Source organism: Pristis pectinata, chromosome 10, assembly GCF_009764475.1.
Source record: "Pristis pectinata isolate sPriPec2 chromosome 10, sPriPec2.1.pri, whole genome shotgun sequence".
In the NCBI taxonomy this organism is placed as follows: domain Eukaryota; kingdom Metazoa; phylum Chordata; class Chondrichthyes; order Rhinopristiformes; family Pristidae; genus Pristis; species Pristis pectinata.
This window is the reverse complement of record NC_067414.1, coordinates 73,358,554-73,384,655: the sequence shown is the minus strand read 5'-3', so window position 1 is coordinate 73,384,655 and position 26,102 is coordinate 73,358,554. Positions and strand designations below refer to the sequence as shown.

The window sequence follows — 26,102 nt, the reverse complement described above, 5'->3', positions numbered from 1 at the left end:
TGCTAAAATCTACATGGACTACATCAGTATTTCACTCTCATTCTCCCTTCTAGTTATCTCTCCAAAGATTTGTTCAAATGTGACCTTGCTTTATAAATTCATGCCAACTAAGCTTAATCAATTTGTGCTAATTTGCAAAAAAATGCTGAAATGTTAATGCCTAAATTCTGATTTCTGTTGTCCTTTGGAATTTTTATCTCCATAGCATGTCTTGCCTATAGATAGTTGGCCTATCAATTTTCTAACCAGCAGTGTTAAATTTGTCATGTTCCTCCATGCTTCTAGCCAAAGAGGTTTCAAACATGATGGTCAGCAAATGATGCTTGCAAGTTTTTCTCCTCTGGGAAGCATTTTTATCATCATCTGGCAATTTATCCACTTTTAAAGGTGCTTGACCATTCTCTCTTATTATTTCCAATATTTCACATTTTTCTTTCTTTATTTGAGTGTCAATATTCTTCTTCCACCCCCACCAACCCCTCCTCCTTTTGAAGCCATATGCAAAGCCTCCTCCAACCACAGGCTCCTATATTGGTGCTTCATAGAAGCTACTCATTCCTTTTATCATGGATTTTTGGTTTTTTACCTACCAGTATTTTCTCATGCACCCTTGTTGCCTTCCTAGTTTCAGTCCAGCCTGTATAAGTTTCACCTTCCCCATATCATGTCCCAGTGCCCCAGAAATCTAAAACCTTCTTTCTTGTACAGTGTCAAAGACCCCACCCACCTGGGACATTCTGTCTTCTCCCCTCGCCCATCAGGCAGAAGATACAAAACCCTGAAAGCACGTACCACTAGGCTTAAGGACAGCTTCTATCCCACTGTTATAAGACTATTCAACGGTTCCCTGGTACGATAAGATGGACTCTTGACCTCACAATCTACCTTGTTATGACCTTGCACCTTATTGTCTACCCGCACTGCACTTTCTTTGTAGCTGTAACACTTTACTCTGCATTCTGTATTGTTTTTCCTTGTACTACCTCAATGTACTGTGTAAGGAATTGATCCGTATGAACGGTATGCAAGACAAGTTTTTCACTGTATCTCTGTAGAAGTGACAATAATACACCAATTCAATTCAATCTCTTCAGTCAAGCATTAGTAATAGTCAAAACATTGTCAACTACTATTACAATTGTTGGAGGCCCAAAACTAGCCCAGATGAGATGTTGATGAATTGTTCATCAGAATGATCTGGTCCCTATTGTAGTATGACACTGGCATATTCTTGTCCTTTTTTCATTAAAAAAATAACATAGGAACTTACTGAAACAAAAATAGGAAATGCCAGAAATACCCAGCAGGTTATGGAAAGAGAAACAGTGGACATTTTAGGTCAATGACCCTTCATCATAACTGGAAGAATTACTGATCTGAAATGTTACTTCTGTTTCTCTTCATTGATGCTCCCTGACCCACTGAATATTTATGGTATTCTCTGCTTTTATTGCTTGAAACCTCTAAAGCAAGAATGCTATGTATCATCTCCGTCTGAATGTTGTCCAAGACTTACTACATCCAGGCATGGGCTACCTTATTCTTTGAGGGGTTGCGAATAGAACTGAACACTTTGTAGTCATCAGCAAATATCTCCACTTCAGAGGGAAGGTCACGGATGAAATAGCTGAAGATGGTTGAATATTGCTCTGAGAAACTCTGCAGGAATGTCTAGGAACTACTGTGATTGGCCCTTAACAACCACAATTATCTTTGTACTAGATAGAATTCCAGCCAGTGGAAAGATTTCCATTTTTATTCCTATTGCCTTCTTAATAAAAAAAAACTAAATCCAAATATGGCTCAATCTCAAGAACAGTCACTTTTGTCCTGCAACTGGAGTTCAGCTCTTTTGGACCAGGTTGCAATGAGCTCTGGGCCAAGTGATCTTAATAATCTAAAGTAAACATGATTGTCCAGGTGTCTAGTGAATAATGGGTGCTTGAGAGCACTGCTGGCAACACTTCCCATCACTTTGGTAACTGGGAATAGACTAATTGCCAGATTTGTCTATGGGACTTGCCTGGTAAATTCCATTGTGTCAATTAGATGCCTGTGTCGTAGCTTTGTTGGATTAGCTTGGTTAGTTCTCATGCATTAATTCTATACATTCAAACTGAGATTTTGTTGGGGCCCACAGCTTTTGTTATTTCCACAAGGGTAAGCTATTTCTGGATGACGTATGTCATTTTCTTCTGTGAAATTTAAGATTTCTTAACTCTATTTGTTTACCCCCTCCTCCCACCCATGCCTTTTCCTTCAGACTCTTGCTATTGAAACTGTTTCTTTCCTCTCAAATCAATCTCCTATTGGTAAATTTCTGAAGATTGACTGATATTGCTCACTTACCTCTGCGCTTACTTTTGATATTGATGTGGTAAAGCCAATTTATCTGATGCTATATGTTCTGGTTTATAACCCCCTTTTTAAAAATAATCGCAGGACATCTCTCGCCTTCCGAGACAGATGGGGATATGCTTGGTTATGATCTATATAGCAGTGCACTGGCAGACATCCTAAGTGAACCAACTATGCAGCCACCTATTTGTGTTGGACTTTATGCACAATGGGGAAGTGGAAAATCATTTCTTCTGAAAAAGCTTGAAGGTAAATAGTGATGGTACTTTTACAGAAGTTTGGTGATTCATTAGGTCTTGCATTTTCAACTTCCACAAATGTGATTTCTGTCAACCATCAAATCACTGAAACAATATGCTTCTAAATATTTGTTCTAGTATCAACATGTTGGTCAGGTAATGTCTGGAGCTGAATAGCATGTTATTCTATTTTCCTGTGTGCGCCATTGTTAATATTCCCCCTTCAGCATGATCATTCATAAATATTGTGCAAGGTCATGGAAGTTTGGAAATACTTAGCCCAAGTTAGACTGTGCAGTGCATAAACAAAGGTTATGTTACAAGAATGCACGGCCATCTTTGAGCTATTATATGCAGTTCAAAGCATCACATCTTAGTTAAGGGTACACTGTAAATTTACCATTGTGGTAATTTGAATCCAAGGGTTAAACTACAAGTGGAAAAATTACATAAATGTTATTTGTATTTACTGGAATTTGAAGGTTAAATGGTGAAATGATTTAATACGTTTAATAATTCAGAGCAACTGATGGTGTAGATAGACCATATATCCAAAGGTTGAGGTATTCCAGACCATGTGATGTTAGTGTGTGTATAATTTAAAAAAAATCCAAACTTTTCAGGAATAAAGTTCAGAAATATTTTGATATGCAGGGAGTGGTAGAAATTTAAATACTTGTCCATAGAAAGCAGTTGACATGGTGCTAATGTTTTAATCTGATTTTGGTACATTTTTAAAAAGCCAGAAGTGTTGTGGGATATAGAGAAAAGGCATTTATGCAGAGTTAAATCATAGATCACTTGAAATGGATGAATATGTTTGATGGGCTAAATAGAAACATGAAAGTAGACTATGACCTGGAGAATTTTTGTAATCAAAGAAGTTTATTTGGGTAAATCATTTACTTGTGTTAATTTTTTTTTGCAAGCAGTCCACTCATACACCCTTATTCTCATTCTTGCCCTTAGATGAAATGAAGACTTTTGCTGGGCAGCAGGTGGAGCCCCTTTTCCAGTTCTCTTGGCTGGTGGTATTCATTACACTCTTGATCTCTGTGGGAATGGGTGTATTACTTGGCTTTGCAGTTGATCTGAAGCTTGGTATAGCAGTTGGATTGAGTCTACTGGCACTTATTTACATCATTTTTGGTATGTTTGACATTGCATAAAAGCACTATTATCGCTACTGATAATGAGATAGTTTTGTTGCCTTGCAGCACAATTAATGGGGAGGGAAGGGGTTGTGATGGCCAGACCGAAGACTCGAGTCTTCCCCTACGGCCCCACTCAACGTTTGTCCTCTCCTCCATGGCTGCCTTTTCTGCAGCTGCTTCCTGGCTATTGGAGAGAGCTGCTTTAAGGCTCTGATTTGCTTCCTCTGCTTCATAGTAGTAATGGTACAGCGGTTATGAGCTCTGCAGGAAACTGCCATTGGGAACAGTTCGGGTAAAGTGTTAACATAACTCAGGATGAAAACTATTCCAAAGGTTTCTTTTTAAACTGGGCTTATTTTGCTGATTTCCAGAGTTATTTTTGTTGGTAATCGATTGTGAGCTGGCACTTGTTCAATGCACCAAAGGGTGAACACCTATTTCTAGGCAAATCTGGCAAGGCAGCAAGATTGTATAAACAGGAAATCTGATAAGTGGCCAGATAATCTGTTTGAACATGATGGTCATGTCCACCTTAACAGACAGGTCAGGTCTTGGTTCAGTGCCTTGCCTGAATTGCAGCTGTTCAAGTAGTACAGCACTGAAGCACTAAAATAATTTGCTGCCTCAAATTTGTGGTGAGGCTTAAATCCACAGTCTTCTGACTTTAGAACGGAGGATGTTACACACTAGGAAGCTGGTGCAAATATTCAGATAGTAACAAACAGAAAGAGATCTGGTTCTTCCAGTTTGGCCCAAACAATTTTGAAAGCCCTTATATTATAATTACTCCTAAAACTTAGGGGTGTTGAGAACTCTGCCAATTTGAGAATAAGAATGAAATCTGGTAAGTTCCTCTCTGAGCCCACCATGGAATTAGTTGTGGAAATTGTGTCTACCCTGGTAATTCTATGCAGACGTACATTGTATAGGATGGCCTCTGTTCAAGAAACATATCCCGTTCTCTCTCATGATATGCAGTCTGTTCCAGAGATCAGAAAAGCAGCATCATAAACATCATAGCTTGATCTGATCTGAGTTGTGGGCTCTAGTCCTTCCTGAACTATTTAATTAATGCAAACTATCAATTCAAAGACAATCTATTCCTCCTTCATCTTTGTTGGATCATTCCAATATCTGCAATTCTATAAACTGTCCCCCAAGTGACAATTTTACAAGGAGTCCAAACAATTTATTTCAGAAATCTTGAAGAAAGTACTAACCTTCCAATTAGAGTTTGGGCTCATAGGCTGCCTGAGAACAGGAAGAGATATTTTGTAGCAATGTTAATGTATTTAATATTTCCCAGTAAATGTTAAACCACTGCACCTTACAATTCAGGTTATTGTCTTATCCGTTGGTTAGTCATATTGAAGCACAGCAAGTTAATTTTTTTTTATCTTTAATGTTCAAAGCAATTATTTACTTTGGTGGTCGGCAAGAAGGAGAAAATTGGAATTGGGCCTGGGTATTGAGTACTAAGCTTGCACGGCAAATTAGCTATTTGGAGCTGCTACTTAAACTGATGTTTGTAAACCCACCAGAACTACCAGAACAGACTTCCAGAGCCTTGCCTGTCAGGTAAAGATCAGTTTTAAAACCACCTGATAACTATTTCTATCACTTCAGTCTCGAATGTTTTATAAAATTTTCAGACTTCTTGGAGAATTCTTCGTTTGCTCTCCACATTCCATTTTCTATTTGAGAGAAAATCATGATATCAAAGAATTAAGTTCAGAGACAAGCTGTTAAATCTCTTGTTATTCTTGAATATTTTGGTAGCATTATGCAAAAAGGTGTATGTTAAATCTGAAATAAAAACAAAAATGCCGGAAACACTCAGCAGGTCAGGCAGCTTCTGTATTAAGAGAAACAGTTAATATTTTCAGGTCCGGGGCCCTTCTGACCTTCTAAGTGTTTCCAGTCTTTTCTGTTTTTATTTCAGATTTCCAGCATTTGCCAGTTTTTTAGATTATTCATTCTTTGAGTATAATGAAATGCATGGTTACATCTAAATGCATAAAAATAAGAATTGGAATAAGGAAACTGGCAAATACCTCTCTCATCTTCCAACCTCATTGTTTATAAATGATTTTAGAACAGTTAACATTATTCATGCCACAAGGTTGATATTTCAAAATGAAATAAAGTTTTATGTCAGACTGTTTTTGCTGATGAATATCTTATGGACATTCTTTTGCTTTGAGTATGATTAAGGCAAGATCTTCTGACCTCGTGGTTATAATATGCCTGAAATCTCTGTGGTTCTTAACGGCAGTTAAAGAATGAAATATATTGCACTTATTTTTATTGTCTAGAATTGTCCTTATAATTATAGTCTTTTGAATCACTGTAATGCACTTTTTTCCATTCTATTTTTTGAATTTTCCAATTCAAAACAATGCATTTAAAACATACAAATATATAGTAATTGCACATTGTCCTCAATGATTTAATAAGTTTAATTCATTTCAAACTTCTCCTTTTCTGTTTAAAAGGTTTCTGTTTACAGATTACAACAGATTGTCTAGTGTTGGTGGGGAAACATCTATGGCTGAGATGATTGCAACTCTTTCTGATGCTTGTGAAAAAGAGTTTGGTTTTCTGGCAACGAGACTTTTCAGAGTGTTCAAAACTGAAGATACGCAAGGTATGAATCTGCTATGAAAATCTTGGCAACAGAAACAAGATTGTTTGCAACCTTCATATCATATTTGATCTCAGTGAGCTCTGATCTGCACAGAATATTGCCACCTCTACAACATCCCCCATTTTCTTGCCTGCTGCAGCTCATCTGTTGCTGAAAGTTTCATACTTTGTTATTTCTAATCTTGACTATTCTAACACACTGGTTATTTCAGGCCAACTTCCCCTGAAATGAGATCTTCTAAAAATTTACTGCCCCCACTTTTAACCTATGTGAAATCACATTCCCTTAACAATCCACACAACCCTACATTGGTTCCTGACTCCTTTCGGCTGAATGGCCTTCCTCTATGTCATATGGAAATAAGATTGCCTTCACCTTCTAAACTCCAAGAGTACAGAATCAAACTCTTCAATCTTTCCTCATAAGACATTTCCTCCATACCCAGGATCAACCTAATGAATCTTCTCTGAACTTTCTCCAATGATGAAATCTTTTCTTAAGTAAGGGAACCAAAACCGTTCACAGTACTTAAATGATGACAAATACAAATTTATAAAGCATTGATAAGTTATGAAATGAAGTAAATACTGTGTATTCTTGGTAGCACACATTACAGAAAATGTGTACAACATTTTTAAAAAGAATAGTAACACTTAATGTTGTTGGTTTATATCTTTACAGGAAAAAAAGGAGTGAAGAAATGGAAAAAGACCTGTTGTATCCCATCATTTATCATCTTTATTTTTATCTTGGGTTGCTTTGTTGCTGGCGTCTTGCTTCTGGCTGTTTTCAAGGCAGATGAGGAACAGCTGACAGTTAATGCCATTCTGATATCTATTGTTTGCATCATTGGTCTGGCACTAGTTTTGAACTGCCATACGTGGTGGCAGGTGCTAGATTCTGTCCTTCACTCTCAAAGAAAGCGAGTTTTACTTGCGGCTTCAAAACTTCACAAACTAAAGCCTGAAGGTTTTATGAAAGTAAGTATTTTGCATCCATAAAATGAAAGAGAATCTTCTTCAACATTAGGGTGTTGGGTGTATGAATGCATAATAAATATTTTAGAATTGTTTTGTTTATTATTGCAACCCTGTTGATAACATGCCTTTCAGCTATTTGTTTGTGTCAAATATCAACTATCGTATATAAACACTTGGGATAATGAATACATTACATGTAGATAAATGCATCAGCCATTTTACTCCAGAAATAAACCAAGAAACATTCATGAGATGAATAAGAAACTGATCTGTTTTTGTTTCAAAGCATTGATTGAAAACAATTCCCTGCAATATTTTTAAGTGTCATATGATCCTTGGCATTCCTTGAACTGGACAGAACGAACATCATAGTTAATGTAATTCGTATACTGGAACACCTAGATCCTGCTGTACTTCACTCACTTGCAGTCTCTCTCCATTTAGTTAATCTGCCTTTTGATTTCTCTTACCAAAGTGCATGACCTCACATTTCCCCACATTAAACTCCATTTGCTAGTCTTTTGCCCACTCATTCAATCTGTCTATATTCGGTTACAGAATCACAGTATCCTTATCACTTTTGCCCTTCCACCTATTTTCATATCATGGGGAAATTTGGGAACCTCACCACTTGGTATACCCTACTCTTCAATTTATCATTATCCTTTACCTCCAGATAAAGGTAAAGGATATATTAACCACGTATTTTGCCTCTTACTCATGGAATTCCTCTTTTTGATTGAGATAAACTCTTGCTGACATATTGTTGAAGAGTATAATACAGTCCATTGGGTTATGGCCACTGTTTTAAAAAGTCAATTTTATTCCATAAAATGAGGGCTGATTGTCCAGACCTTGTTTGAAATTAAACTTCAGGGCCATAATGTGAAATTGAATGAACCTGAGCACTGCCAACATGGCAGCTTCGTATTGGTCAAAGATCTCTGGCTTGGCCCATGTCTGTGCCAATTATTTCATCATCTTGAGAGGTTAATGGTAGAAAACCACCAGTGCTCCAGAACTAAGTTTGGAAATTTTACCAAACTCCAATCCTAGTTATTATTCAACAACTTGCCAAAATGTGTGCATTACTGTTAGTTGAAAACTTTATAAGGGTTGTTTCCAGTGTATTCCAACATCGACCATTTGGCACTTGCTGTCTAAACTCAGACAAAAAGATTACTCAAATGGGAGATGTCATGGAAGGCTGCTGGGGGAAAGGTCAAGTTTAATAGACTAAGCATAACCTTGTGAGTTGTAAATAGAAGAATGGAAGAAAGCAAGTACCTATGTTATTCTCATGCAGTCAATATATAGATCAACTTGGATTTATAGATTTATAGATCTATAATTTTCATTTAATTTTATTTCTGTTTTCTTCGCAACTCTGTGAAAGAATTTATCTAATGGTAAGAGTTCATTTAAAATGGATGATATTTTTGGTGGCAAAAACATTGTGTTTACTTTGAAAGGTTCTAAAGAATGAAGTGGAACTCATGGCCCGGATGGCCAAGTCAATTGATGGCTTTACTCAGAATCAAACGCGACTTGTGGTTGTTATTGATGGATTGGATGCTTGTGAGCAAGATAAAGTCCTGCAGATGCTAGACACTGTAAGTAATTATCACCACCATCTGTACATTACCAAAACAATTCACAAATGAATCAATCAACAGAAGCAAGACAGGATGATGGGTGCATTCCTTCTTAAACTATGTTATGGGAAGAGTACAATCTATACAGGCAGCCCTTTGCATTATATTAAAAGTGAAAGTATATGACATTTATTGCTGTAAACTAAATGTAATTGTTTCTTATTAATCAGATATCTTTAAATTTTAAAAATCTTGATTTATTTTTCTGTTACAATTGTTCCAAATAATGCCTGCAGTGAGATTGCAAGTGATTGTGGAGCTACGTTGATTAACTGAAATCCCTGAATGATGCGAAAGATTAGTGGCACAGCTGCCAGCACTTACTGTTACTTTGAGCAAATTAAGCAGCGACTTTGTCATTCTTAAATATATTCTGAAAGTAAAATTCAGGAAGTTGTTGTCCTTTTTTTTTCCCTGGTGCTCTGTAAGTTTCATTACGCTGCTACCTCAAATATGAGGTTCACTGTTCATAGATACATGGCTGCAACTGTGTGAAGTTTGGGTAATTGTCCACTAGTTGCACACAAGACATCCCAGAAAAAGTTAGGTTTGTCCATTTGAAGTGTAAGTGAATTTTAACCATGTTAATTACTGCCTCTGGCCTCTAAATTTACTTATGCAAGAGTAAAGTCTAAATTTTTCGAATTTTAATCATCAGAGATTTCTAACAAACATATAGTTTTTTAGTTCAACGCCTTTCTGTCCTTTATTTTACATTTGATTTTACTTTGAAGTAAATATTCAGATTTGCACTTCCTGGTTTGGTCTCTGAGCTGAATTTTGGCTCCAAAACATGGGTGGTTTGGATTGCAAAACAAAACTAGAAAATGAATATAACCCATCAAGTTCTGCCCTTGGTGGAAACAGGACAAGGGGGCAGGCGACCCAATCCACTGGCAAGAAGTGATCAAGTGCCAAAGCAGATGATGGTTTGAAGCAAAAGAGGGTGGTAATAGGATGAGCGTGAAAAACAAAGGATGTATCGAGAGGAGAGGATATGAAAATAGCAGAATCCCTATCAGCAAGTTGACATTGTTGAACTCGGAGTCTGGAAAACTCCAAGGTGTCTAATGGAAAGCTGTTCTTTGAATTTAAGTTAGCTTCATTGGAATTGTATAGGGACAGACTTTTAAAACTTTGCATACACCATTGCCCGCTGCACATATAATGACTACATCCTAAACGGGGAGTATATGTAATAAGAGTAGTATGATTGGGTGGAAGAAGTACAAGTACAAAAGCAAACAAAAACTACTGCTGGAATCTGAAGTAAAAGATACTGCTGGAAATAATTAGTTGGTCACACCATCCTGAAATGTTAACTCCATTACATTCTCAAATCTGAAAAACAGCCTGTATTCTATTGCACAATCTTTCCTGCATTACACCCTGCAAAGATGATGCTTTGTTAAACATTAGTGAGATTGTAGATGGAGTACTCTGGAGTTTAGGCTCCATAATTCAGAAAGTTGGTTGAAGCATTAGGAATTGTAAAATTGATTCAAAGAAGTTGGCTGCTATGGGAAGTAAATATGGGGGTTGGGGGGGATGGATCTGCTTTTGATATCATAGATGAAGTAAGAGGTAATTTGATATTGTTTCAAATTATAATGGGATGGGCATGTATCAGTATTTGTGAAATATTAATGCTTGAGATTAACTTTGTCAATTTTTCTTCTAGGTGCGTGTTCTGTTTTCAAAAGGTCCCTTTATCGCTATTTTTGCGAGTGATCCCCATATAATCATAAAAGCTATCAATCAAAATCTGAACAGTGTTTTAAGAGACTCTAATATAAATGGGCATGACTACATGCGGAATATAGTCCATCTGCCTGTTTATCTTAACAGCCGTGGGCTTAGTGCAAAGAAGGTTTATGCAGCAGTGCCATCTAATGGAGATGTTGGAAACTCAGATTATGCAAGTAAGAGTCCTATCACTGACAAAAATTTGCATTGTATTATTGGCTGTTCTAGCTGGTGCCCGAGGAGTTTAAAAGTATTAACAGACTTGATTTATGTATTGAAGGCTGGCATGAAGATAATGATCGAAAACTTTCACAGCACAGCTTAGGGGAATTGACCAAACTTGGTAGTAAAACGGCTCTGAATCGAAGGGTAAGAAACTGTTTTAAATCCTGTTTTACTTTCATCTGTTGTTTTTGTGTTAAGGTTTTTAAATATGCTGTAATCTCAGTAGTAATCTGAAAAGTGTATTGGCTGAAAGTTATCAACTTTCAAGTGCCACCTCAAGAAGAGGAAGAAATAGTCCAGTCAAGCATATTATTTTGTGGCCACAGAGATATTGAATATAAAATCACCATTTCTGCAGGATGAGGGCTGGAAATCTTGTAAGGTAGAAACTTGTATAGAATAAAATCATTGATGTTTTTGTTTACATAAGTATAAATTACAAAGATACATGATTCTTTATAAAAATGATTCCAACTTCAGTTTCTGTCTTCCAGTCTCGATGAAATATCTATATTTTGTCTTTCCTTGAGTGAATATATAACCTGGACAGTATACACAATACCTTCTACAAGTTACTAACTTTTTCTCTGTAAAAGTGTGTGATTTAGCAATTAGGTTAATTAAAAAGAGTTGTCATTTATCAAAGTGCAACTGGAAACAACTGTGGCACTTAAGGTGTTGTTGCATGTTGGATTTGATATATTGACTGAGTTCAACATTTAATTATGGAGAGATTAGCTGCTTCCTGATAGAGATGAGTTAACCTGATCATTTTTTCATCCACATTTATGGCCAAATTGATGGCAGAGGCTAAAGAGAAGAATACTCCTTAGCTGCACATTCTGCATGGAACAATGAGACCCTTAGAAATAAGTTTTCTTTCCTTTTCTCGTAATGAATTTAGTATCTAACCTGCCTGATGAGAAATCACCTGGTCATCCCCATTGTGAAGAAGATTCGAGTGTTAGTGATTAGTAGACTATGTGTATCCTACCATCACTGTCATTTTAAAGGTACCCAATAACTTCTTAGGAAATTCTAGCGTGACAGTAATCTTTTAGTACTACATATCAGTGGTGTTTTTCCAAGGGGATATTAAACCGCGGCCTCATCTACTCACTCAGATAATGAAAGAACTTGTGGCAATATTTCAATAAAGGAAAATTTGGTTGTTTTCTGTTTCAACAGGATACATATCGTCGTCGACAGATGCAGCGTCAAGTTACAAGGCAAATGTCATTTGATCTAACAAAGCTTTTGGTTACTGAAGACTGGTTCAGTGACATTAGTCCTCAGACTATGAGGCGATTGCTCAACATTGTTTCAGTAACAGGTGAGTAACAATTTTAATTCAAACATTCACGTAGTTACCACATAAATGCACTTTCAATAATACTTTGAGATCACGTCTGCTGCATAAAATGTACTTTGTTAACACACGTATAATCTTAAAACGGGTGCTTGATAGGTTGTTACCCTCTGATATTGTAAGTTATTGATGATTGCAGGACTAAATATTAACATGTAATAAACAATCTGGATGGCAGTGTTCTTCAGCTGTTAAATACCTAATGAGATGGAATGATAGAATTAATCACACTACAAAACTTTTCATAAGATTATTGCTTTGCAGTTATATTATTTCTATATTTTCTGGTAATCCATTTCTTTCTCTTTTGATAAACTTGCAGTGGTTATGTTCTGTGGTGGGGATCATCACACACCAACTATTTAAATGTTAATTTCGGGCATGATGTCAAAAAATTGTTTCAAAATGAATAAAACTGCAATGGAATTAACCACCCCAGAATGATCATAGTGTGGCGACTCATCGTCCGCACAGGCGAACCGGCTCGGCGGTCGGGGCGCACGTCGTCAGAGCGGCGGGGCCCAAGATGGCGCTGGGCCTTCGTCTTCCCCAAGCGACGGGGGGAGAACCTGCGCGCGTGAAAAGATTTCGATGACGTAGCACGTACGTCATTTCCGTTTTCGGAAGGCGGGAACCGCACGGCTTAAACCCGCGCAAGGCGGGTAAAAAAAAATCAGTCTTGTTCCACAGCTTGCAGACTCGTGTCTTTATTCTCGCATTGCGGTAGCAGCCGCTACATTGGTGACCCCGATGGTCGAAATGGATTTTGGACCCACAATGAATGACGATGCAGTGGCACTCAAGCTGCCCACCTTTGGGATACTTCAGCCCCGCGTGTGGTTCGACCAGGCCGAAGCCCAGTTCCAACTTCGACAGATCACCTCTGACTCCACACGGTACTACCACGTGGTCAGCTCCCTGGACCAGGAGACAGTCGCCCAGGTTGGAGACTTCATCCAGTCTCCTCCGGAGGAAGGCAGGTTCCCGGATTTCAAGGCCCTTCTCATTTGGACCTTCGGCCTCCCGTCATGAGCGCGCCACCCGCCTGCTTCATCTCGACAACCTGGGGGACAGATCTCCATTGGCCCTGATGAACCAGATGCTGGCCTTGGCTGAGGGACACAAGCCCTGCCTGATGTTCGAGCAGGCCTTCCTTGAACAGCTGTCCGACGACATTCACCTGCTGTTGGCCGACACCGACTTCAGCAACCCATGTGAGGTAGCCACCCGGGCAGATGTCCTGTGGAAGGCCAAACGCAAGAGCAGTTCATCCATCGGCCAGACCGCATGCCCAACGCCTACCTAAACCAGTCCCAGCAGCTGAGTGACCGCACCCCAGAAACACAGACGACGACACTGACGACCAGCTGTGTTTCTATCAACAGAGGTGGAGCACGGAGGCCCGTCGATGCCGCCCACCCTGCAAGTTTCAGGGAAACGCCAGGGCCAGCCGCCGCTGACGGCTATGGCGGCTGGCCACCAACACAGCCTCCTATTCGTTTGGGACAAGCAGTCCAGACGTCGTTTCCTTGTCGATACTGGAGCAGAGGTCAGTGCTTTACCCCCGACCGGCCGTGACACTCGTAGCAGGCAACAGGGACCCGCCCTCAAAGCCGCAAACGACACAACAATACGGACTTTCGGTACCCGTACTGTTCAATTACAATTCGGCAACAGCCGTTTTACCTGGAACTTTACACTTGCCGCCGTCGCCCAGCCACTCCTGGGAGCCGACTTCCTCCGGGCCCACAGCCTGTTAGTCGACCTGCGAGGGAAACGGCTAGTGCACTCCAGAACCTTCCAAACTTACTCTCTGGGAGAAGCCAGCCTACCAGCCCCGCACCCGGACTCCATTTCCCTGTCTGGCAACGAGTTCACCAAGCTCCTAGCCGAATTCCCATCAGTTCTGACACCTCAGGTCACGAATTCGATGCCCAAACACAGGGTGTGGCACCACATCACTACGACAGAGCCCCCCCTTCACGCCCAAGCACGACGACTGCCTCCAGACAAGCTCCGCCTGGCGAAGGAAGAGTTCTGCCGCATGGAGGAGCTGGGGATCGTTCGCAGGTCAGACAGCCCCTGGGCCTCCCCCCTGCACATGGTCCCCAAAGCCACCTGCGGGTGGAGGCCCTGTGGTGACTACCGCAGGCTGAACGACGCCACCACCCCAGACCGCTACCCTGTCCCTCACATCCAGGACTTCACGGCAAACCGACACAGGGCCCACATCTTCTCCAAGGTGAACCTCGTCCGGGGATACCACCAAATCCCGGTCCACCCTGACAACGTTCCCAAAACTGCGGTTGGCCTCTGCGAATGCCGTTCGGCCTTAAGAACGCCGCGCAGACCTTCCAGCGGCTGATGGACGTGGTAGGCCACGACCTGGACTTCGTGTTCATTTATTTAGATGACATCCTCATTGCCAGCTGTGACCGCCAAGAACACCTTTCCCGCCTCAGTGATTTCGGCCTCACTATCAACCCGGCCAAGTGCCAATTCGGACTCGACTCTATCGATTTCCTCTGCCGCAGAATCACCAGCAAGGGAGCAACACCCCTACTCGCCAAGATAGACGCTATCCGCCATTTTGCCTGTCCCAACATGGTCAAAGGCCTGCAGGAGTTTGTTGGGATGGTCAACTTTTACCATCGTTTCATCCCTGCAGCAGTCCATATCATGCACCCTTTGTTCTTGCTGATGTCTGGCAAGGACATCGCCTGGGACGACGAGGCCGCGGCTGCCTTCATTAAGGCCAAGGAAGCCCTTGCAGACGCCACGATGCTGGTACACCCCAGGACAGATGTCCCAACCGCCCTCACGGTAGACATATCCAACACCGCGATCGGTGGGGTACTGGAACAACTAATCGAAGGCCGTTGGCAACCTTTGGCATTTTTCAGCAGGCACCTTAGGCCACCCGAACTCAAATACAGCGCTTTTGATTGAGAACTACTAGCGCTGTACCTGGCAATCTGGCATTTCCGGTACCTTTTAGAAGGCAGGCCTTTCACCACATTCACTGACAACAAGCCATTGTCTTTCGCCTTCTCTAAGACCTCCGATCCCTGGTCAGCCCACCAGCAGCAACATTTGTCCTACATTTCCGAGTTCACAACGGATATCCAGCATGTCTCCAGAAAGGACAATGTCATTGCTGACACGCTCTCCAGACCGACCATCCACAGCCTGTCTCTGGGTATAGACTACGCGGCCCTGGCAAACGCAAAGCAAGCCGACGATTAGCTGCCCAGCTATAGAACCGCAGTCTCAGGCCTGCAGCTTTAAGATTTCGTAGTTGGCCCAGGTCAGCGGACCCTCCTGTGCGACGTCACAACCAGTCAGCCCCGCCCTATAGTTTCTGCAGCCTGGCGGAAACACGTTTTCGACTTGGTACATGGGTTGGCGCACCCGTCCATCAGATCGACTAGTCGCCAGCAAGTTCATCTGGCACAGCCTGCACAAACAGGTCAGTGAGTGGGCCAAGACTTGTCCGCACTGCCAGACATCAAATATCCAACGACACACCAAGGTCCCGCCACAGCAGTTTGAGCCTACCCATAGAAGGTTCGACCACATCCACGTCCATCTCGTCGCTCCCCTGCCGGTTTCAAGAGGAGCGCAGTACCTCCTTACCATCGTGGACCAGTTCACAAGGTGGCCAGAGGCAACCCCTCTCTCAGACATCACGACTGATTCTTGCGCCCAGGTGCTGCTCACAACTTGGGCCTCACGTTTTGGTGTTCCGACCCACATCACTTCAGACAGGGGCGCCCAGTTTACCCCCAGCCTCTGGCCTGCATTAACGAACATGCTAGGAACGCAGCTGCACACCACCACGGCCTACCACCCTCAGTCAAACGGGTTGGTAGAATTTTTCCACCGCCATCTGAAATCAGCCCTGATGGCCCGCCTGAAAGTTCCTATCTGGGTCGACGAACTTCCTTGGGTCCTGCTCGGCATACGCACTGCCCCCAAGGAGGATCTCCACGCTTCGTCAGCCGAACTCGTGTACGGTGCACCCCTGGTCGTCCCAGGGGAGTTCATACCTACCCTTAGGGGGCAAGAGGAACAACCCACGGCAGTCCTGGAAAGACCGTGCGAGAGGCTCGGCAGCTTGGCACCGATTCCCATTTTGCAACGTGGTCCGTCCCCATCCTGTGAGCCCAAGGAACTACGAGACTGTAAGTTCGTTTTCGTTTGCAGGGGCACACCCTGGGCACTGTTGCAACGACCATACAAGGGGCCGTTCCGGGTCATCAGAAATAATGGGTCCACCTTTATTTTGGACATTGGGGACAAGGAAGAAGTCTTTACGATGGACCGCCTCAAACCAGCCCATTTAGACCTACAACAACCGGTCGAGGTCCCAACACCGCAACACAGAGGCCGACCACCTAAGCAACGGTTAGCACAGCCCGCGAACTTTGGGGACCATATCGCCGGTTCTGTTGCGGGGGGAAGGAGTGTTGTTTGGCGACTCATCGTCCACGCAGGCGAACCGGCTCCGCATTCAGGGCGTGTGTTGTCGGAGCGGCAGGGCCCAAGATGGCGCTGGGCCTTAGTCTTCCCTGTGCGATGGGGGAGAACCCGCGTGCGTGAAAAGATTTCGATGATGTAGCACATATGTCATTTCAGTTTTCAGAAGGCAGGAACCACGCGGCTTAAAAGGCCCATGCAAGGCGGGTAAAAAAAAATCAGTCTTGTTCCACAGCTTGCAGACTCGTGTCTTTATTCTCGCATCGCGGTAGCAGCCGCTACAATACTGCATAAAACTTATGGTTCAAGTAAAATAAATTGCTTGAATTTCACTACAATTCATTCTGCTCTAACTATCTTCTGGTCAGATTATTGTCTTGTGTTCACTCTTGGGATTTGCCATTCTCTCCAATTTGCATGTTCTTGGTGGTGAAAGTGAAAGGTACTTAAACTGGTGATGAAATGATCAATTAATTTTAATAGGAAACTGGGTAAGTTCCTGTCATATTGAAGTTTTGTGCTGTGGAAGAGGGATAAGCAGTTTGTTTGCTCTTGCACGGCAGTTGAGAACAGCTGCAGTCTTCAGATGAAGTGGGGCTGAAGAAAAGGGGCTACTTGAACTCAAGGGATGCAAACAAACCAGGACCCTCAGTTTTAAATCATATACTCATTCCAGGGCTGCTTCTGTGCTCAGACTTGCCACTTGCTGATCTACGGTTCTCATTGAGTTCAGGACCTGTCTGTCACAGTCCTTTTTACTAAGTGAAGCAGGAAGCAAGGTGGTGACTGGGCCCTCAGCTCGCAGATCCTGGGGCTCCATCACAGCTCAATCACAATAAAATGAGAAGGGATATAAGCCACTTCTGAACTTATCTTTTTAATCAAGGCTGGCAACCATATTCAATGAACAGGCTTATGTTAGTCATCCCCAGCATGAATCTGAAACGCTAGAATGTTTGTGCTGCACCCTGGAACTTGGTGGTGAGTTCAGCTGTGGAGTGGGATCTCAGATATGTAGATGTTTGACCTTCAGCTGTTCTCCCATTTCCACGTTGTATGAGCAGGCACTGATGTCAGACAAACTGACTAGTGAGGATATTGCCAGTGGTTTTCTCTGGAAACATCAGGTAGAGGTGAGTAGTGGGGACCATAACAGTAACAGAGGGCTGGCCCACAGCCAACATGGAAAACCACGATGGCCAAGAACAGGACTATTTCCAACGCAATTTGTTGAACCAGCTGTCTTTCATAGCTGGGTGGCAAGATTGGGGAACAAGATTTTTAATATCTAACACAAAAAATGAAGAGTAATGACATATTTAGCAACTGGATTTCAAATAATAAAAAAATAAATTTCAATTTTGAAACCTTTTTTAAAAAAAGTCTTCATTTTTAAGGGGAAATCAATCTGTTGCCCATGCTGGAATAAGTAGTTCACAGCCACCTGCTGTCAGTTTTCCACATTAACATCTTTACAGAAGTAGATCTCAGGGGAACTTAAAGAAAATATTATTAGCACCTGATAGAAATATTATTAGCACCGAAGTATGACAAACACAGGTGATAACAAAAAGGCAGTTGGGTTTTGTAGACAGGAAGTGAGTATAGACTTCAGAATTTTAAGATTAATGTAGATTAATTGTGATTTTCCCCATACAATAGTTGCCCTTTTATGTTCAAAAATGGATGAAGAGCCCAGGTGTTGTTTGTATCAAAGCACTTTTACAATTACTGATATCCTTTTATAATACTGCTCCCCTGAGAAAATATATTTACTATTGTTTGCTTCATTGTAAACTTTAAAAATAACTTGAAGATGGTGAAGTGAGAGAAAGATGCTTGTAGAATTTAAAAATTTGAAATGAACTTGTATAAATTTATAGCAACAAACAATCTGCTGAAGGAACTCAGTGGGTTAAGCAGCATCTTTGGGGGAGGGAGGGAAGGATTGTTGACATTTTGGGTCAGAACCCTGCATCAGGACTCATAAATTTATAATTTATTACATTGTTATAGTTTGGAACATGTTGTACAATTTCATGTGTTGTCCTACAAGTTTGTTTGAATTTTAATTTTAATTAATGAGTTTGTTTCCATCTTGGAAGTTTTTGCAAATCCTTTCAAAAATGTAATTTACATTTTATTAAAGGACGTTTACTAAGGGCAAACCAAATTAGTTTCAACTGGGATCGGCTTGCCTCTTGGATAAACCTCACAGAACAATGGCCATACAGGACCTCTTGGCTTATTCTTTACCTGGAAGAGACTGACAGTGTTCCAGATCATCTCACCTTGAAAAACATTTATGAAAGGTATGCAACAAATATAACCAGTTAATTAAAGTTAATTCCCCCATTTCTGATGTGCTTGCCTTGACAGATAGTTACCTATATGGTATTATTATAAAATGATTTTTTTTTTAAATCCTTGTTTAGTTCTGTACCTAGTTTTTATGTCTAAATGTTTTCAAAAACTGCTGCTGATCTTGATTGTAAGATTTGGCACGTGATCCAGTGCTATTTGTGGGGAATCTGCTCTGACATGTAGAATAACATGAAAGGTCAGGTCTACAGTGCATTTGTCAGCACTACATATTTCTGTATACGAAACCTGGGTGACTATCAATGACATTTCAAAAGTCCTAGAGAGGTACCACCAATGATGCCTTCAGAAGTTCCTTTGCATAATGGAAAGATCTCTCCCATCATGGGAAGGTCACTGGACCAATAGTAGTATCGCCACAGAAGCCAATCATAAATGCCATGATCCTTGGGTACCAGTTCTGCTGGACTAAGTTGTATACTCGGTGTTCATCTCAACTCCCAGTTCACCCAGGCTCAGAGAACCCCTGGTGGTCAGAAGCAACTCTACAAAGACGTGCTGAAAACGTGTTTCAAGGAAACAAATGTAGCCGTGGCAGATTGGGAAAATCATTGGGCCTTAAGATCCTTCATCAGTCAGCAGACTGCTTTGAGGTGAAACACACTGCTCTTGAAATTGAAAAGAGTGAGAGAAGGGAGGAAATAGAACTCATAGAAGGTAGCTGGCTTGTGAGGAAATGTCTGCATCTTTTGGAGGTGGGTGGGTTTATAGTATGGGGATCAGATCCTAGTTATCTCAAGATCCATATGTAAATCTGTGGTAGAGATCATTCTTGAATCAAGGGATTGCTGATAGTGATCAGGGGTATTGGTGAACCCTTTATGTCCTCTGGAATATTTTTTTAATTGGGGGGGGGGGTGCAAGGGTGAGGGGGCAGGAAATAATTTCTCACCAGGTGCTTCTGCTTTAATTTAAAAATCACCCAATCTGCTTTGTGGAGCACCTGTGCTCAGTTTGCAGAAATCACTCAGTTTCCATTTGTCAGCCACTTTAATTCACCACCCCATTTATACTCTGATCTCTCATCTGTGATCTCCTGCACTGTTACAAGAACCGATGCACCTCATCATCCATGCATAATCCATTGCGGGATTTTGGACTTAATATTGAATTTTCTAACTTTAGATAACATGTTCTTTTTTCCTGTCTTTATGGAAACCATTTCTGCCTGCCCATCCTTTTTTCTCTCCACGTATAGTCTGGCCTGCTGGACATGTCCCAGTATCCTGGAATCACATCAGCAACATATTACACAGCCAGAGTAGTTTAACCCGACCCCATATGCCACGTGTCTTAACTCTATCAGAGAAATTCCTTTTGGTTTCACCCACATTTCTCTGTTACTTAGACTAACTTATTTCTCTCTTGCTTGGGCCTGATGAAGAGTCTCTCATCTGATATTTTAACTGTTTCTCTTTTCACAGATGCTGCCTGACGTGCTGAGTTTTTCCACCATTTTCAATTTTCTGTTTTTATATGATGTTGGTTTAATTTTTCTTATTCTGTTTATACAAGTCTAGCATGCCAGGAAGGTACCACCATCTTACCATTATCAACTCATTACACAGAGCAAGAAGCTTAATTTCTTGGTAACTGCTATCATTGAGCCATTTTGACATTCCATTGCAGACATTTTCTTTATTCTACTCAACCCTCCCCCAACTTGCCTCATTGAAAACTAATTTGCATCTCTCTCTCAGTTCTGACAGAAGATCTCAGACCCAAACCATTGACTGTTTCTCTTTCCACAGATGCTGCCTGACCTGTTGAGTTTTTCTAGCATTTTCTGTCTTTGTTTCAGATTTCCTGCAGCTTTTTTAATTTTAATAAGTTGTAAGGCAATTTGGTGGCTAAATTTGATATTTCCCCTCAATGCTTTGCGTCTTTAAAATTGCAATGACAATATTAAATAATCAAGCTGGATTGACTTTCATATGAATAAGTAATAAATTCTGCATTTAATTACTTGGGTAATTCAATGCTGAGAAGGGTGGGGTAGAAGCTTTCAGGTTGTGGAAAAAGTTTGAGTAAACATGTCATATCCAGGAAACTTTTCAGTTGTGAATAAAATAACAACTTTTATAGTAATTGTATATTTGCTCCATACAATGGAAAATTAGTGTTAATTGATGTTATTTGAACAAATAAAACTATTGTGTTTGAAACTAGGGAAACTAAAATACTTTTTTTTAGATGATCTAGTTGATGGGATTTTTTTTAATGGTATGGGCATTGTTAATTATCCAATTGTTTTAGGTAGAGCCCAGTAAAGCTGCTTGAGCTGTACGTAAATATTGAAACAATACAGAACTACAAAGCCCCTTGCAGACTGAAGAAGTTTGACTGTGTGCCTTTGGAGATTGAGCTTCAGGGTGCAGCTGACAAAATTTATTTTTGTCTGTTTCATATGCTGTGGCAGTTGATAAGAAAAGTTAAAAGTATTAGAGGAACCCTGTTAGCTGTTTAATTGCCAACTGTTGGACTTCAGTACATTTCCTTTGTGTATTGAAAGATTGCCAATATTGAAAAGATGCATTCAATTCTGTTTTTACTTGCAGTTTGATTTTTTTTTTCCTGTGACCAATAGTTCAAATATTAATTTGATGTTTGGTGGATCAATTGTAGAGATGCTATTTAGATTTCCTGATTTCAAAATTTTTTTCAATCGATTATGCTCGGATACTTTACAGTATTATAATTCTGTTTATTAAAATTATATTACTGGATAACAGCGGAAAACCTTTTTTTTCCTTTTGAATTTAGCTTCAATGTTTTTATTTGCTCCTTTAAACTCTTCTGAGTTGACATAAATGGCATTTGTGGTAACTATTTTGAACATAAAATATTCTGTTCTTGTTTCTCCCAGAACCAGAAGCAAGTATTTTTTTTATTTATGCAATAATATTTCCTATGATTTATGTTAAGGATTTCCAAAAACATACCAACTACCAAAGATGTGGAGCCACTTCTAGAAATTGACAGTGATATTCGTAGCTTTGAAGTATTCCTATCTTCGAGAATGCCTATTCTTTCAGCACGAGATGTAAAAACATTTCTACCGTGCACAGTGAATTTGGATCCTAAACTGCGTGAAATTATTGCAGGTCTGTATTTTTAATATGCTAATCAAGCAAAATCTTTGACAATCACAGCTGTTTCCCATTTCTTTATTCCCCGTTATAATTTCTTCTTTGTTAATGGACCCTACTTGACCTTTGCTAATCTTCATGTTTCCACATATCTATAGAAGCTCTTTCAATCTGTTTTTGTATTTCTGCTAACCTGCTCTCATACTCTATATTCCCTTTCCTTATCAGTGCACAAAAATGGCTTCCTTTATCATAGCACTGTGCTCAGCTTGCTCATCCACCATGCAGTCTCTGGTCTCGTTCACACGGACTGGGAAACATCACACCTGTTGAACAAGTACAAGGGCTGAGGCTTCTCCTGACACTGCTTTCTGAATCTCTATACCCACCTCACTCATAGTCACATTCTCTAGTCCTTCTGGATTGACCATTTCTACAGTACTTGATCTAAAGAGTGTGAATGCTTCCTGGAACAAAGTATTTGGGGAACCTTCCCCTCCCTGATGTATTGCAGTATTGAAATCTTGGACTCTGGATTATCAATTCTGAGCTGAAGATCCTTGAGCTGTAAATACTTTAGATATGGTTATCATGAGCCCCAATGGTTTCCATCAACTCCTACAGGCTACAGCTGCAGCATATCAGTTGCCCTGCCATGTAGCTATTTTGTTTAATTCTATTTTTGTCATCCTAACATCACTGAAGTCCTTTACACACTAAAGTTCACACTTCATGGATGCTGCACTCTGAGGTTGGTGTGCTTTTGGCTAGACCCACAGATTGACTCTTAAGTTACCCATCTTCAATTAACAATTTCCAGCTGGTTACTCAACAGTTTGGGAGACTGAAGGCTACTTGTTTACCACTTTGTATCAAGGTTAAGAGAAGTTGGCTGTAGACAAATGTTTTCAAAATGAAAGCATGTACTTACTCACCAAAGTACATACCAGGGGTGCTGCACGTAGAAAGAGATATGTAATTTACCTAGGCTACAAATCGGGAAAATGTTTTTCTCTGAAAATGTATTTGTGAACATTTGCTGTCTTTATATATTGGGTCTTTGAGCATGGTTTTTCTTTGTCTGCAGATATCCGAGCAGCTAGGGATCAGATGTCCACAGTGAATATCACAGGAATTCCTTTTCCTTCACTACCTTTGCAGGAAGCTCCGCCTCGGACTGTGTTTAGCCAGGCACCGTCAGTCTGCTCCTCTTCCACTTCATTCAATGGTAATGTAATGTCACCACAACATCCTAGCAGCTTTTATAGTGGCATGGTGGGCCAACAGCATCCATTTTATAACCGGGTAAGTAAACTACTCCATTATTTAATTGAACTAAATCTAAAGTGATTATAGACATATTAAAATTATCTCTTTTGTGACACTAACATTCCATATCGCCATCCCTTCACTTTTAATTTATAACCATATGTTGCTTGTTTTAAGTTTAGTTCATTGTGAAGCAAGGTTTGGGAAGTAATTATATTCTACAATTGAAAATTTGTAACATCATGCCATATGTTCTGTGTATTTTTTTTTCCTTTGTGACTTCATTTGATTTTCCTAAAAATATTTTTTTTTCACCTGTTCCTTTTCCATAGCCATATTTTGCCCCTCATATTTGTTACCTGCCAAGGCAATACTTTGGCAGTTTGCAGCATCCCATCTCACGTTCATCAACCAAATCCAGTTTCTCAAGGGAACAGAACAGTAATCTAGTAAGTATTGCAAAAGGAAAAATGAACATTGAAGTACATATTTTGTAAAGCAGTTAAATTTATTACCAAACTTTTCTTTTGCTAGGTATATGATAGAATCATATGAATATTAATGAAGTATACATTTTAAAGTTATTGCTGAGATTCTTCATTCATTCCTGCCAAAATAGTATCTTTGCGATACCAGCTTGCTTTACTTCTTGGAAATTCTTCACCACTCTCCTGCATATTAAGTTTGCATGTAAACTTTTTAGTATTTTTTTCTGAATCCAGACAGAATTTTGTATGTTTGTACTCTGCTGCTGCTGTTCTCTCCTTTTATGCTTCAGTTAAAACTGTTTACCTTTATCAAACAGCACTGTCTGTTTATTTTTAAACTTTAGATTTCTTGTTCTGAGTACCTAAATTGTGTCTGTTTTTAAAAAAAAATCTGAAATGTATTATCAGTGATATTGCTTAACTTTTGGTTTGTGATTTGGTGTATCCCTTTGTAAACTTGCATTTCAAGTGCATCCAGTTCATGCAATTGGACCACAATTACTCTATGTAAAACTAGAGTAACAAAATTTGTATGGAACGTATAAATTGAATAATATGAGTCAAGTGGCTAGCTGTTGCCACCAAACTTTCATTTTCAGTGGTTGGGAACAAAAGTTAATTTTAAGTCACCTAAGATTCCAACTAAATCAGACTGTTTGCATGAGCACCACAATGTCATTTTGATCACTTCATAGTTTAAGTTGGGATTTGAGTTTTTCCTTCATTTGTGATGATTATTTTAACATACAATATACCATCAGTAAATTTAATTATTGCAGAATAATTTGTACCATTTCATTTAACATGTTACACAAAAAGCAATTGCAAGGGCATGTGGAACAGAAACACTCAGTTTTCTGGTCAGGCTATAATGTTAATGAGAAATAAGGTGTACATTATTTGCTTTCAATGTATTTATGTGGTTACCCAAAACTGTGATTTTCTTCTTGTCAGGAGGTGATCGAGGAGGCTGCTGATGAGGGGCTTCCTTCCCCCACAGACACCTCACTGGTAATGAGTAGTCATGTGGTGTGGAGTCGTAGCATATTATTGCTTCTTCCACTGTGATAATCTAACCAATTAGAAAAAGCCATTTTGAACAATATTTTCACTTTCTTTTCCACTGTCTGTGTCTGGTGTGATGTATGTGGTTGCAGTGTTGACCATAATGTAGTTATGTAGTCTTGATCAGTTTTTGAATTGCTTCAGGTTAGCTCATAGAACTAGACATTACTAAAACCATCTTTTGAATAAAAATACCATTGTGTCCTAATAGTTGTTGATTAATTATTACTTGGTAAGAATTTAATTTGAAAATTTTTGTTCATTGGTCAGTATCAATTACAGCAAAAGTATTAACCTTATGGATTATAATATAGAAAATGGCAAAATACTCAGCACATTAGCAACATCTGTCGAGGAAAAAAAACAGTTAACATTTTGGGTTGATGAACTTTTGTCAGAACTGGGGAAAATTCGAAATGAAACAAGGTTTAAGTTGCAGAGGAAGTGGGTGAATAGCAGAGAGAAAAAAGAAAAGGTCTGTGTTAGGGTGAAGGGCTGGAAATAGAAATTGGCCTTTCAGCCCACCACATCCATGCCATCCTCCTTGCCCATCTAAGCTAATCCCATTTTTGGAATGTATCCTTCTATGCCTTGCCTAGTTAAATGTCTGTCTAAATGCCTGTTAAACGTAGTAATTGTATCCTATTCCATCACCTCCTCTGGAAGTGCCTTCCAGCTATCAACAGCTCTCTGTGTAGATAGAGAGGGAAATTACCCTTCAGATCCCCAAATTCATTTTAATGGTGATATGAAACCCATACTGGATTAACTTGGTGATTATATTTTTGTATTTCCATAAGAAATTCAAATTAATCTCTGTAGGAAGCTAACTCTCAAACTCTATAGCAGTAATTCACAATCCCCAGCCAGGGTTGGCCAGACTGATGATACAAATCACTTCTCATGGACACTTGAATGGAAACGGAAGTCCCAAACTTCCTGAAAGGGCAATGCTGC

At 40.1% G+C, this 26,102-nt stretch overlaps 1 protein-coding gene across 1 annotated transcript in view; it reads left to right on the top strand.

Annotated features, from left to right (window-relative positions):
• Positions 1-26,102, top strand: part of kidins220b (kinase D-interacting substrate 220b) — a 77,747-nt gene that overhangs the window by 32,991 nt on the left and 18,654 nt on the right. The window contains 14 exon segments of the mRNA XM_052024536.1: positions 2,443-2,607; positions 3,567-3,746; positions 5,164-5,329; positions 6,247-6,398; positions 7,080-7,378; positions 8,851-8,991; positions 10,715-10,955; positions 11,060-11,148; positions 12,193-12,337; positions 19,002-19,164; positions 22,160-22,338; positions 23,411-23,628; positions 23,925-24,041; positions 25,035-25,091. Coding sequence (XP_051880496.1) covers positions 2,443-2,607; positions 3,567-3,746; positions 5,164-5,329; positions 6,247-6,398; positions 7,080-7,378; positions 8,851-8,991; positions 10,715-10,955; positions 11,060-11,148; positions 12,193-12,337; positions 19,002-19,164; positions 22,160-22,338; positions 23,411-23,628; positions 23,925-24,041; positions 25,035-25,091 — 2,312 coding nt within the window.